The 15104-nt window shown below is 41.7% G+C and overlaps 1 protein-coding gene across 1 annotated transcript in view; it reads left to right on the top strand.

Annotated features, from left to right (window-relative positions):
- ANTXRL (ANTXR like) overlaps positions 1-15104 on the top strand; it is a 56012-nt gene that overhangs the window by 11013 nt on the left and 29895 nt on the right. The window contains exons 2-12 of the mRNA XM_066555050.1: positions 285-356; positions 472-543; positions 2634-2715; positions 2810-2843; positions 4750-4829; positions 4956-5024; positions 5223-5303; positions 5402-5462; positions 11302-11400; positions 13665-13734; positions 14869-14947. Of these exons, the coding sequence (XP_066411147.1) occupies positions 285-356; positions 472-543; positions 2634-2715; positions 2810-2843; positions 4750-4829; positions 4956-5024; positions 5223-5303; positions 5402-5462; positions 11302-11400; positions 13665-13734; positions 14869-14947 (799 nt within the window). The remainder of the gene's footprint in view (positions 1-284; positions 357-471; positions 544-2633; positions 2716-2809; positions 2844-4749; positions 4830-4955; positions 5025-5222; positions 5304-5401; positions 5463-11301; positions 11401-13664; positions 13735-14868; positions 14948-15104) is intronic.

Here is a 15104-nt window from a genome sequence, read left to right as displayed (position 1 = left end):
ACTAAAAGAAAATATTTATATTTTATGCTATAAAAGGAACAAAAGCAAATGGAAGGATTACTGAGTTTGTTTCAAAATATTATGGTAAACCATTTCAGACCTCTTACTGCTTGTATTGGAGTCAGTGGGTTTTGTCATCATGGGTCTTATTACAGCTTTCAACACAACCCTATATAATTTGTGTCCCTAACCACTTCTGGAGTAGGCCAGGCTTAAAATTCAAATTGAACAAGGAATTTCACTGCAAAGAAAGCTTCATGTAATCAGTTATGTTTTACATGCAGATCTGGAAGTGTCAAAAATCATTGGACTGAGATTTACTCCTTTGTGGAAAGCCTAGCTGAGAAATTCATAAGGTAAATTTTTTTTTAACGATCTTTAATTTCCTGTACTTTTTTAGTGCTTATTAGCAAATGAATTTCTGCTGAGGTAATGAGCGTGACGTGGATCTGGCTTGTTTTTCTCTTTCAGCCCAATGTTGCGGATGTCCTTCATTGTGTTCTCTTCACGGGGCACTACCATCATGAAACTGACAGAGAACAGGTAAGTTCCTCCCACTGCACTGCTCCAGGACCACCCTCTGTCCCTTCTCTCACACAGCACGTGTCCCCACACCCAGAGTTTGGAGATCTGCCTTGGTCCTTGTGTGGCGCCAACTGAAACCCTCTCCTCCATTACCAGCTGGAGGAATGTTTAGAAGGCCTTGGGGTGTCCCATTTCAATTTTCTTTTCAGCTTTATTAGAGGAAGGCAGCACTGGGCTGTTTGTTCTTTGCTGTGGTATTTCAGGGAGAAATTGCATTTCCAGTTGAGGATCCAGGTACATACTTGCTATCCCCAGCTACCCAAATAAGGACAGCTTTTGTGGAAGAGGTTTCAGACCCTGAACTGGTGAGCCAAGGAGTGTATGAGAGATCCCCAGTGCCCTTGGAAGGACTCAAAGCCCTGACCTTTACACCAGGTTGTCCCCAGTGCTGGAGCAGGACAACACCAGGCTGTGGCACCCCTCTCCTGGACTGCCTGCAAACAGCACCTGTGCCAGAGGTGGTTTGCAAAGCCAAGTGACAGTCTTTGTAGGAGAAAAAGTGGAGAAAGATTCTGGTTGCCAGATTTATAACCAAATTTTCTTTCTTTAAAAAACAAATTAATAAAATTCCCCAAACCACCACTGAAAACACCCCCAACACAAAAACTCCCTCCCCTCAGAAAGTTATTTTTTTATTTCATTTTCTCTACACATACAAATCCCTGTCATTGGGGTGGTTCGAAGTATTTTCTTTCATTTCAGCTTAAAGCCTTCACTTTTTCTGCTGCTGTCTGTGTGAGAGGGCCTCAGTAATACAGGGCACCCTATAAATAATGGGAGCTCTGGAGCAGGAAGAGCAGCTACTCCCTCAACTTTGGGCTCCAGGGACTCATCCTAAGCCAGATACCCTGCAGGGTTCTTGCATTTCTGCTGGCTTTCCCTGAGCTTTGTCCATCATGTATCTTGGTGGCAGAGCTCAAACTTGCTTACTTTTCTCTGGGTGAATTTGCTCTCTGCAAGGTAGAAAGTTCAATATGTTGAACATGGTATTAGAGTGTTCTCTGTCCTTAAATCCTGTTCTCTGTATGGATCACAGTGTGCCTTCTCATCTCATTTTATACTTCAAAAGAGAAAAAATGTGCTTTTTGCACTAAGGACATCCCCAATCCAAGCTCCTGATTTTTACCTTCATCCCATATAGCCTCCTGTATTCTCTGTAATTGTGGTTGTGCCACCTAAAACACCCAGTTGCAAAATGGAGTTTAGAAAGGTTCTCACTATTCTCTTAAAGGCTGCCCCACGGCATCTGGAGCTGATGTTTGACCTGCCTATGTCTTATCTGTTGAATATTTGTGGCTTGTGTTACATTAGTATAATGAAAACCCTTGTCAAGGATCAGGGTCTTTTGGTGGTCAGTGATCAATTAAATTATTAATGTCCCTAAACAAACTTCTTGGTTAATAGGTATTTGGGGAGTAAGAAGCTCTGCAACAGGGTTCATGACATGCAAGTGCTTCTGTGTCCGGGAGTAATCTATGTCCCAGGAAGGCTGATGAGTCCCTGGTCTAGGATAGGAAATTCTCGTCATTCCCATCCTGTTCTCTTATCTTTTGGCCTCTTCTTTAAAATGGAAAAATCCTAATCCAGACTGTCCTGATGACTGATTCAATAGACTTTTAATTTATCCCAATTTTGTGATAGGGTCATAAGCTTTTAAACTCTGTTTTGTTCTCCAGTTTATTATAGTTTAATATCTGGCATTGGCTTTAATTCAATCTTATCCTGGCTGAGAATATATGAGAATGAGGGAGCAGGGACAGAATTCCATCTTTAAAATATGTTACCCTAATGCTGTACCCAGTGTCTGGTTTTGTGCCCCCATGGGTGTTTGGGTGATAAATTGTGGACTTTGAAAAAAATCTTGGTTCAGCCAGTGTTCCAGCTGATGTGTATGCACTCTGTGCAATTGATTGACAGGCTGCATAATCTAACTGTGGTACAGGAATATCTCAACAAAAGAAAAAAAATAACTTCTAATAAAATGTTCTCCTGGGATTTTTTTTCTTTGTATTGTTTATTTGTGTTTGTTTTTTTTTTTCAATCCAAAGGGAAGCCATAAGACGAGGGCTCGACATTCTTAAGGAAGAATTGCCTGGAGGAGACACGTTCATGCATGAAGGATTTAAAAGGGTACACATCACAGTACCTACTTTCTTTGTTTTACACCTAGAAACTTAGCTGCTGGTATTCTTATGAGCTAACCATGTTCTGCACTTCATTGCAGGCAAATGAGCAGATTTACCATGAGACCTATGGAGGTATGTGCTGTGCAGTGTTCATGTTAATGTCTGCATTGAGGAGACGGGATTATGGTTCTTTTTGTGACCTGCAGTAAACCCTCTGACAGAAGTACTGGAGAAGGAGGGCTATTATGCAACACCACATTCCATTTTGACTGCTGCCCTACTCCTAAATGGGTGATTCATGGTTTATTGAGATCAGAGAAGACCAGTATGATCCCAGATCTGGCCATTGCAGAATGCAGACCAAACCATAGCAGCCAGAGCTGCCGGTCTTGCACCCAGCAGACAGCAGTTCCCACATTTTACTGGTCCTTTCTGTCCTGATGCACTCAGCCCTCTCTGCTTTGTGGTCCCATATCCTTGTTCTTACTAGTGCAGGTGTGAATGAGAGTTTTGCATCAGTGTGAATGATTTGTGTTCAGATTCTGAGTTGCTAAAATGTGCATTTTCACTAAATTTTGAGAGGAAAGTGTATTTGTAGTTTTTGTTTGTGTCAAAAGAAGACCTAGTTAGTTAACAAGACTTGCTTAGATCATACCCTGGTGTGAGGTTGTTCTCTTTTGTGGGCTCATGGTCTCTTAGGAAGATGGAGAAACGGGTCAGTGCCTTTTTATTAAAATAGACTGCGAGTGTAGGAGCAGCAGCTCTGCACAGTGTTGCAGCATTTCTGCCAGTAAAATCAGGAGTCCTGAAGTGTCCAACTGAAAACAATTCTAATTGCTAAGAACTAATCAAGTATTCTGTAAATTGAATTAGGAAGGAAAAAGAGTAGATGAGATCTGGATCTAGAAGCTAAGCTACCTGGGAAGAAACAAGCATTGAAAAGAAAACAAAATAAGATCTCCAGTTTTTTAAGCATATTTCAAGGGTTCTGGGCACAAAAAAAAAGGAATCCAAGCTATTTTTTTTCCCCCAAGTTGCAGGTCATTTTTTTAAGATTTATGTCTGTGTCTGACATGGCATGGGAAGGACTGTGTGGCATAAGAAACCTGTCAGAACTAATCAGTCTGTAATTTCAGACAGTATGGAGGAAGACACTTGAAATTGTAACAGATTATTTTGAAAAGATAACAAATACTTGCCTAAAAGTAACATGCATGTGTATTTGTTACTCTGCTTAAGAACCGTGGACTCAGAATGGTTGGTTGAACCATAGTTTGAATATTAAGTTGGTTTCACTGTGTTAACTGGTTGCATTTTTTTAGGTAGCATTGTTTTCTATACTGCATTACATATATACATCTCTGCAGTCTATGCAGCCTTTTCACTTAAGTTTAGATGGGATATGAAATGTATCACAATACGTGATTTTTTCCCTAATGAACCTGATCTTAAGGTTTCCACGTGCTCAGAATCCTATGAATTTCACCGAAAGTTCTTGTTGCTTGGGAGCTGTAGGACTGACCTCCCTGTAGAAGCCCATTTCATGCCATGTTCAGTGGGGTTGCTCTTTCAGAGCCTGCTGGAGGGAAAGGTAGGATGGCAGGAAAGATCTTTTTGCAGAAGTATCTCTTACCACAGTCTCTGGACAATGTTTATGTAGAAACAAGTTTGTCAAGAGAAGAGGGGAAACCTCTCCTTCTCTGCAAACCCATTTTGTCAGTTCTCCACGTGTCTGTAATCTTGGTAGCTGCTCTATTTTATTCAGAACAGAAAAGCTGGTGTTGTGGACCTGGTTAGAGCAGCACTTCCCCTGCAGTGATGCTGTGGTGTGAAGGTGCTCAGGTTTTGGCTCGTTGCAAGCCTTGCATCTGGCCTTCAGCTGGTGTCTCACCAAGTCCATACAGACCAGGCTGAGAGTCTGGCTTAGGGCTTTGTATTTATTTGTCAGTAGAAAGGATTGCCTCACTCCAGAGGTTTTTTCCATTGCTGAATCTTGTGCCATGTGTGTGCAATCTGTTGTTGACTGTCCCCCACGCAGGAGTTCGGACCGCCAGTGTGATCATTGCCCTGACGGACGGCGAGCTGCAAGACGCTCAGTTCTATTATGCAGAGCAAGAAGTAAGTCACTTCTGTCTTTATCCAAACTAATTTATGTCATCTGAAACTCCAGCACCTGTACACATTTACTGCTGACTCCACTGATTATACGGCTTTGCACTTAATGGCACTTCTTGGGTTTTTTAGGCCAACAGAGCCAGAAGCTTTGGAGCTACTGTTTATTGTGTTGGAGTGAAAGATTTCAATGAAACTCAGGTAACTTGCTTGTTTTCTCTTGTGTTTTTCTGTTACATTACTGCACAAGGAACAGCATCAGATGAAGGCATTTATTTAATCACTTGGGGCATAAATCATTTCGTGTCACTGTGATGTCTGTTAGCAAGTATGAAAGGGCCCAGTTTTGTTCACTGTAATTTTGTTTTCCTCATGATTTATGATTGTCTTTCTTTGCAGCTGTCAACGATTGCTGACAGCATCGATCATGTTTTTCCAGTTAAAGGAGGCTTTTATGCCCTAAGAGGAACCATTGATTCAGTAAGTTGTATGTTCTGAAACACAGTAAAGGGTGCCCTTCCCTGCATTAATAAAGCATAAAATCGTTACCAAAAAATGCCCTTATCTAAATCTTTCAGATTCTGAAGAAGTCTTGCATTGAGATCCTGGCAGCTGAACCATCCAGTGTTTGTGCAGGAGGTAAGTTTCCACAAGAACTGTGTGTTAGGCAAATGAATGACACCGATGAAATGTCAGTAAGTACCTAATGTGGTACTGCAGCCTGTGGATGTGTTAGAGCATCCTCTCAGGCCATGGCTAAAGCCTTTCATGTTGCTCCTCATCTTGAGAAAAGCATTCTGACAACAAGCATGGAGCTGCTGTTGCTGAGTACCAGCTTGGAGAGCTGACAGAGGCACCAAAACTGAGCAATTGAGGATACCATTCTTTAAAAAAATCAGAGAGGGAGAGACAAGAAAAGTAGTGTAAAGCCAGATTGACAGAGGTATTTCAGGGCCTAAAAGCAATATCTCACAAATTTCTGGAAAGATTGCATTCCTGGCATCTGCTGGGACTTGTCAGCAGTTAGAACAAGACTTTGCAAAACATTTACAGAAATTTAAGGTTTATTGAACCAAATACAATTTGCTGCATAGGCCAAGATACCTCTTGTGTTTTCCAAAATGCTAATGCTTTACTTATTTGAAAGAACAATTATTCTTTATGGTAAACATGAAGGATACCCAGAGGAGTTGTTGATAATTTCATGCCTTTCATGTCTAGTGTGTTTAACTTGGATTTGTTCTGGTTTATGCTAGCAATTCTCTTGTTGATTTTTTTTCTACTTTAGAGGCTATTGCAGCAGAGTAAGAGTGACACCATAAGTTTGCTGGAAGGTACAGTTTTTCAGCATGGTTATTTAGCTCTAGTGTTAGTGTCTTGTGTTCATTTCCTTGTACAATGTAAAAAGGAGCACATAAAAATGGCAATGATGCATGAAAGCTGACTTTGAAAACAGATAAAATATGAAACTCAGGAAAAATTTAGTATCACAGAAGAGAAATTGTTCACTCTTCATTTCCACATGTCAATCTCAATATGATCAAACCCTGAATATTTCAACTTAATATAAAACATCTTTGTGTCTCTTGAATTATTCCTAAGTATATTATTGTGGACTAGATGTAAAGTCTCATCTGTAGAAAATTTAAAGCAATGATTTTACTTTTAAAAATGTTGTGGAGTTGAGTAGGAAAAAACAGTTTTAAAGCTTTGACATTTAAAGCTTTTTATTTCATAATGATACTGTCATATTTTTGATTACTTATTGTATACATGACAATTTTTTGTGCAAAGCTTATTACAAGCCATCCTGTTCAACAAAAATGCTTTTAACTACATAAAAATGTGAGTGTTCCAATAGGAGGGATTTTAGTATTCTTGAAACTGTTTGGGACAATGTTAAGAATATGGGAAAGTTGAACTGGAAACAATGTTTTTCAAATGGAATATTGAAAATATTTTTAAGGAATATTTGAGAAAATAAATTCTCAAGAAAAAATTCTTTCAACAAAATTAATATATTTCAGCAAAAAGAGTAAATTTTTTTCCAAAGGATAATTTGTTTAAACTACTTCATTTTTGCTAAGCTTCCTAGGTAAAAAGTTTGACAAATGTGATTAAAATTCCACAAGTATGCTTTAAAAATAGTTTGCCCTAAAAAAAACCCAAAAAACCTCAAAATTTATTGTTACCTTACTTGCATCTTGCATCTGTAGAATTTTTCATTGTCTTTGTGGCTTTAAAACAAGACCAATATCAATTGGGGGGAATCAGTTTCTGGGTGGTGCTGCTGATTCAGCAAGGTATCAGTGCTTCTTTCACTTGAGTTCTAAGGTTTGCTCTGTCCCTGTTGGCCAAGCAAGGGCTGGCACATGGTGAAGCTTTGCTGCCCAATCTCCACGTGCTTGAAGGTTTTCTGGTAGCAGCAGGGAGCTTGAAAAGGGGAGGAAGCCAAAGCTGCAGCTCCACATGATGTACACTATTTTAAAGTATTAAAATCCTTGAGCACTAAAAATCAGGCCTGCAATAGCGTTTATCATTATCCCACAAGCCACAGCTGTAATTACCTCCTGCAAGAGGTTTTACAGCATGAGGCTACAAACATTTACATCTGTGCTTAGATTTATTATCCTTTATTATCCCACTTACTTCAACATGAGAACTAGAGGTTCATCTGTGTAGATTTGTGCACCACTATCTCCTGGAAGGAATATCCTGGGAATAAACAACTTTTTCATGGTAGTGTGAATCCAGATCTTGAGTTCAGTTCACTGGACAGCTATAGTGCTACTCTATGTGTAATGTGGTTTATTTTTTTAATGTGCTTCATTTGGACTTTACTTCACAGGCTTCACTATTTTTTGCATTAATGACAGAATTTTTATGCATTTTAAATTTAGGTAATTACTGATAATGTATTCTGTCAAGATCTATAGCCACTGAAACCTACATCAGGATATATATACATTTGCATGGTAGATGTACTCACAGGCTGGAAATTAGAACATAACATTTTCTAGAAATTCACCATTCCTCCTCATTTAGGTTAGAAGTGTTTGTTTGTTTAAATACATAATAGAAATTTTCATTTCAAAATTATGGTTGAAAAATAGGACCTTTGGAGAGAGTGCAATGTATTATCACACTTTCCAGCCAAGATACTTGTCTATTTACAGCCTTGAAATGTGTCTGTCCACACTTTTTGTATGAAACTTATCTGAGCAAGGAGGGGATAATTGGTTTAGCCCTTATTTAGCATTGGTAGTAATTTTTACAATTTTCTATGAGATTGTGAGGGTATTGTGTGGCTCAGTGGAAACAAGGGATGATCAGGGCTTAAAGCAGGGTCTGAGCCACTCCTTGTAAGTGTTCTCATAGTTACTACTGTGTTGGTGATTGCTGGTGATCTTGGCTTCATTTTTGACTTGCCAGAGGTTTAGTGAAATGCTAATGGAACAATTTGTATGTGTTGACAATTCCAGTTGGGACTCTGGCTTTCTGTGACAAAGCTATCTGGCAAATCCAGTTACAAACTGATCTCGTCATATGGTGACAGCTATCTGATGTTTAATGCTTTTTGACCCTGCAAATTCATCGTCCCCAATATGGAGCAGTGTAGTTGGGTCCTTCCTGCTCCCTCTGATTTAAAGTGACCAAGACATGCAGCCTGTAAACAGGCTATCAGTGCAGAATCGGAGGCGCCTCATATCCCGTTTGACAGCATCATTGCTTTGATTATGCTTATGGTACACAGACGTGATTGAAAGGTTTTGTTGGATGTGGCATCCTAGTGACCACATCAAGTACCAGGTGTGGATGCAAGCAGTCAGCTTCTCATCAGAGGCAGAGAAGCGGAGCCGACAGCCCAGCCAGTGCACACCAGCTCCAACCCAGCATCTCGCTGCCAGCGCTGCCCGGTGCTTTCAGTGCTGACCTTTTTCCCTTCGCTGTCTTGTCAAAAGCTGCAATCCATGATCTGACAGTAACTAAGGAGGAAAAGGACGCAGCCAGAGCCAGGGCGCAAAATTAAATGGAATTAGCCATTTCAACAGAGCATCACCCAGAACATGCTAATGCTCCAGAGCAACTGAGGTACCAGCTGTTTACGTTTCCCTGGTATATTTTCAGCTTGTCTTGCTGGACAGGTTACTACCCAATCACTTGTTCACAACTGACTGCAGTTGTGCAATTGTGCAGAGTGGCAGTCACAGTGAAAAGAACGGCAGGAGAGGTAAATTATCCTGACAACACTAAACTTCTAGATGTAGCTTTTACCTTGGGTGTCTTGTGTTGAAATTTTCTTACTTGCGGCATCTTTTTAAAGCCACTGAAGCAGCCACCAGTTAAGCTTTTGTGATTGCTGCCTTTTAAGGCCATTAATTCATGAGAAGGGGAAGAAAAATTTAAGTGCAATTTTGTTTCCGCAAGCTTCTTTTAAAATATAAAATTGAGATGGGGAAAAAACTATCATCTTGGCTGGGTCTTGAAGCCCCTGTGAAGTGGGCTGGTCACAAGCAAGTCTGCCAGTGTGGGGTCCCAGGCAGGTAGTTCTGGTGGGTGGGCAGAGGCCCAGTTGCTCTCAGGGCTGGTCATGACTCTCAGCTCTGCTGGCAAAAAAGGGGATGCTCATAATTCTCAGTATAGCAGCTGGGTTAGATGTGGAATGGCTCAAGGCACAAATCTGACTAAGAGTAACTCGAGATTCTTGTTGGAGTAAGAAGCAGATGAATCTACCCTACAGTACATTTTCATTTGTTTAAAGAAATGCTCATTACCCCCAGTGAGAACCAGGATGTAAAACTCTTCCCACTAAAAAGAGGCCAAATTCTGATGCTGGATTTGTGTATTTGGCTCTTGGTGTGCTCATTGAGATCTCAAATTTTATAATTTTTCTTTAGCAAGTTACCTAAGCACGTGTTTTATTTCAAAATGCATTCCAGTAGACACTTTCTCCTCCCAAAATACCTTCTTGTTTCCCACATACCTTGTGGCTTTTGTCAGTTCAGAGCCCTGCTCTAGAGCAAGTTACCACGATGAAAACCAGAGTGTGGATTTCCAGTGCCTGATTGTAATTTGTAAATGCCCCAGTCCCATTCACCTGGACTTGCGTTAGATCTCGATACAGTGATAATGGCAATGAGCGAGAGTGTTTCTGACAGAAACAAGCTATTTGTACAGAAAAGTAGAGAATTCCACATCCTTGTGCTAGCTTGCCTTGCAGTAGCTTGATAAGAAGTGCAGGCAGATGAGGCTGTGAATGTATTGCAGCCACCTTTGGGCCTCATGTAGTATGTTCCAATAATAAGTCCTTCCTCCAAAGGACACAAATGACATGGTAGTGCCTTGGAATGTTGCTAAAAGCCAAATCTTATATCACTAAAAATCATGTACAGCTCCCCTCAATCCTGCCAACATTGTTTTGTTCTCCTTTTTAGTATGTTCATCAAAATATAAATGATGATGCATGTAGACCTGTTCATGGTTTTACTCACTACATGGCGTACAATGTAATTTATTCATGTTTTTCAATGTGAAGCTTGAGGACTAATTATTCCTGTGTTGTGCTGTTATACCCCTTACATTGGGCTGATCTCAAATGCCGCTCAGAGGCTGGTGTGAGAGCCCTGTGGAGGATTTGGTTAAAGTAGGAAATTCATGCGTGAAAGTGCAACTTGAGTGCTTCGTGCCCTTGCTTTGTGCCAGGAATCTCAGCTGTCAGCTGGCTGCTGCTCTGCAGTGTCAAAGGGAGTTTCAAAAGCGTGCTGGGGACAGAACAAATTTGTAACGTGTCTCTCCACCTGCCTGCATTAAAGGTCTTATCTCTGTGGTCAGTGTAGCAGCCACAATGGCTTTTTTGTGTCCTAGAGGGAAGTTTCCCTTGCCATGTCCCTTCCTGGTGCATCTTGTGCCTAGTTTGGCAATTCAGGCTCACCCTGGCAGAAAGGGGACTGTGGCTGTGTGTTTGGCTTCACCTGTGCACGGTAAAGGGAGGGAAGAATAGCAAACTGTTGTGTTGTTAGAGCTTTGAGTCACAGGAGGTTTGGGACTGGAGTTCTCTCTGTCAGCATCTTCCTGAGCAGAGCTCTGCTGAAAGTCTGGAGTCATCTGCCATGAAGATTAGGAGGAAGGACTGGTACAGGTGGTTAGCAAAGGTCCCAAAAGCCATGGAGGAACCATGAGATGACATCAGTCAAGTCAGACTTAGTTTTGCTGTGGCACTTTTAAAGTATTACAGTTGTGTGTTACACTTGTGGGAGCTGACTTGAGACAAAGAAAAGACTCTGAAGCACTAATGCCACTGCAGCACTCTTGGACATTGCTGCTGAATAGAGGCAGTGTCTGTGGGGATGTTTTATTTCAGGCACAGGGCAGAGAACAGCAACTGTCATGTTTTAATTTGGGTCACTCTGAACAGAAAAGCTGTATTTGAGTTATTTCTCATAAATAAATCATAAATCTTCTATATTTTTGCTTACAGAATCCTTTCAAGTTGTGGTGAGAGGCAACGGCTTTTATCATGCGAGAAATATCGACCAGGTGCTCTGCAGCTTCAAGCTCAATGACAGCCTTACTATCAGTAAGTGTGCAGGCTGGAGGACTGCAGTGACCCCTGTGGCTGTGTCACCTCGCAGGCCATGGGCCAGTTCTCGTCCATGTTAAGGGGAGTCCTTGCAGCAGATGTGAGAGGGAGCTGGGGTAGAGGTGTGCACTTTAAAGGAGCTTGAAATTCATCCTTGTTCAATGCAGTGACCTGTGGGCATTTGGTAGTGAGCACTGACATGGGACATGGGGCTGTACAGTGACCTTAGCACTGTTGCAGTGATCCATGTGGGTGCTGCATGCAGCAAGAGAGGACTGGGGATCAGGTTTTAAGATGGAAGCTCCTATTTCCTTGTCCATCTGCAGTAAAAAGAAATATTGCTATCTTGATCCCCTGGTGGGGCTTTCAGAGTTTTTAGTCACCAGTTCAAGAGACAATTGCCATAAAGCCAGGCCTCCCAGGCACACTCTGCTCCTCTCTGACACCAGTTGCTGGTCCCATCACAGTGACTGTAACATGGAAACCCCCTGTCACTGTTGTGCTGAACAGGGTCTTTTGTTTGCTGTCTCAGCAACCAGGCAAAGGACTGAATGGCCAAAAAAAGGTGGAGTGCCCAGTTTCTCAGTAGTCCTCTCTCATTCCTGAGAAGCTGTGTGTGTTGGGCAGAGTGAAATATGGTGTGGAGGGAGGACCTCTGCTCCTGTTTCGTATATGCTGCCCTTGTGGCCTGAGCACAGTAGAGGCTTTCATATGCTGTCGTGGCCAGACTGGTGCCTTCCCAAGCAGTGAATTAAGTTACAAGAGGGAACACATGAATTGCTCCTTCATTTCCCATCCCAGTTGTCTATGTTGATGCTGCAGTCAAACAGCTCTGGTGGTCTTGCATTTATTCCACTTGCAGATATGCTTTAACCAGGATTTGTTTTTTGTGGTTTATCAGTTAGACAGACTCTTTGCTTTTTCTTCCCTGACCCCAATCATTAGCAGCTTGACTGGGCTTCACACAGTGAGTGCTCACCTGGGCCTGGAAATACTCAGGAGGAAAGTTACTCTGATTCCATTCCAAATCCATGCTGTTTTCCTTGGGTTAAATCTGCAACAGATGTTGTGATGAGATACTGATCTGTGATGCCTTTTTTTCCCTCCCTAAAACATATCACTGATTTCCATTCCCTTATCTCTGCATGGAAGGGAAATGAGTTCTGTCTTCAGGTGTGCTTGAAGTGGGTGAAGCATGAAGGAACAATTCTTACATCTGTTGTTGCTTGAGTTAATTTTTTTCCTACATAAAGAGTAAACAAGCCTCAAGAGTATAAATACGATGGCAGCCTTTATCAGCCCTTTATTCCCTTGGGTAGACCACTCTTTCTCCAGGCTGGCAGCACAGCTGTTTGCTGGCCATTCAGAGCTAAGATGCAGTCACTGGAGTGGTGTGTCTGCCCTTGTGCCTCAGCTTACACACTTTTGGTGGAGTGGCAGTGCAGGATTACTGCTGGGCCTCCTGTCTGTATTCATAGGACTTGGCTTTCTGGATGTGACTTTTGCAAGTGTCAGGATTACCACTGCTGGATCTTGGAGCAGTGGAATGCTTCCTCCTTAGGTGGGAAGATGTGTGCCCTTGTGTTTCACCCTGCCTGCACCAAACCCTTATAACCATACATGGGCTGTTTACAGATGATGCTGCCACAGAGGGGATGGGTCCAGAAGAAGCAGCTCGTGCAGAGCACATCCTCATTATAACATCAGTCATGGACCCTCTCTGCCTGTTTCCTGTAAATGACCAACCATCTCTTGGGTTTGGTTCCCCCCCCACACCAGTATTTTTCCATTTCAGCTCCACCCCATCCCTCTCCTTCCTTTTCCTTAGGCTCAAACAGTGGGATTCTTTTCTTGTGTGTATTTGAACATAGGTAGACAAAAATTGAACACTAAAATTTTGAGCCCTTGGGTAACTTGAGGACTATTCAGTGTGAGTAGAGGTTGCACATAATTTTCAGATAGACATGATAAAAAAGTGCTCAAAGCTGAATTCCAAATGGCTGATCACTGCTGTCAGGAAGAGAGATAAATGTCCAATTCTTAGCTGTGGTATCTCTAGCCTGATAGCATCATGTTGGCATAAACATGAATGGTTATTCTAGTACTTGGATTTGTAATCAGCACCATTGGGGAGTATTGGTACTTGCCGATATATTGAGTTCATCTGTGGCTGTCGTTGGTGTCAGCACTTCCCAAGGGGGTGGTCTGCTTGAAACAGTTTAATTTTTTCATCCCTGAGAGTTATCTCCATTTCCTTTCAGATGAAAAGCCAACTTATGTTCATGATACATACTTGCTTTGCCCTGCCCCAGTGATAGAAGATGCTGGACAGTGAGTATTGCATTCCAGCATGTGTTGAGAAGGTGGACTTCTGGGTGAAGATGTCATAAATTTGTGTGTGTGTGTGTCATATTGCAGCCATCTCCTTTGCACCAAATCCTTTCCTAATATGAGCCAACATAACTCTATTCAATGTTGGGTCTTCAGCACAGTTCAACCAAAAGTCTTCTTGGACCATGGCCTCACATCATAGAATCACAGAATAGTGATTCCTCCTCTCTTCCTATATCCTGTTGTTTCAGACCAAAGACTGTTTCAAGGCAGTTCATTACATTCAAGACAATTGCATTTAATTTTGATGGAAAGGAGATGCTTGCTTTGAATATCTTTGTTGTTATTGCATATGTTGCTCCCTGTATTTTGCTCTGCTGTGTCTAGTGTTGATATTTTTCAGCCTTTTTAATCCTGTAGACTTCTGGGAGACATGGCACAATGTCCTACCTACCTTTTCCCTAAGTGATCTTGTGGGTGCTTAAATGCTCTACTGGGGCTATGGGTGAATGCTTCCCTTGCCTTTTGTATTTGTAGGTGAAGGAAATTAATTTGGTGGGGTTTTGTAAGTTTTTTTTATTATTACTTTAATTTTTTTCTCCCCTGTAATTTTTTTTATTATTACTTTATTTTTTTTCTCTGATATTGGAGAATGGCTAGGGAAGATTCCTCTTGAATTTCACTGGCATTTCAGTGCTTTTATGCTTCTTGATCTCAGTGCAGGTGTTCTGGATTTGCCTGGAAACAAAAGAACACACTCTGATTCATTGGCAGAAGGGTTTCTTTAAATAAATAAAGTCTTAAAGTTTCTTGAGCTATGTTCAGTAGTATTGCTATTGTCTGAGGCATTCTGTTATGACTCAGTGTCCTGGTGCTCTTTGCCCCAGGTGGGATGGGAGTTTTTTAATAAAAAGCATATGTCCCAGCTCAACTAAGGTAACATAAAAAGGTTGGCTCCTGGGTGAGCAGGGAGGCAAATGCAGGTAAGTGCCTGAGGCCATGAAAATGCCCAGACTCAACAGGACCCACAATCTATGCAGGCTCATAAACCAGTGGTTAAAACAGAAACAGAATAAAGGTAACAATGGGTGTAAAGATGACACTAAAAATAAATGTATCTGTTTTGTGCTCTAGGGTGGTTTTCCTACAAGTCAGCATGAACAACGGGCTAACGTTCATCTCCAGCTCTGTCAGCATCACCAGCACACATTGTGTGAGTAACTCCAATGGGGCTTGACAGAGGAACCATGAGACCCTGGAAAGAAATGGTTGGTCTCCAGGCAAAGCCTCCTTGAGTGAGCCTGACCTGCTACTGACTGATCCCAGCAGCTCTTGGGAAAATAACCAGGGCTACTTAAGGTCAAATTGTT

This window comes from Molothrus aeneus, chromosome 8 (genome assembly GCF_037042795.1).
Source record: "Molothrus aeneus isolate 106 chromosome 8, BPBGC_Maene_1.0, whole genome shotgun sequence".
Lineage (NCBI taxonomy): Eukaryota > Metazoa > Chordata > Aves > Passeriformes > Icteridae > Molothrus > Molothrus aeneus.
Note: the sequence above shows the minus strand (reverse complement) of the source record. Positions and strands in the feature narration are given on the sequence as shown.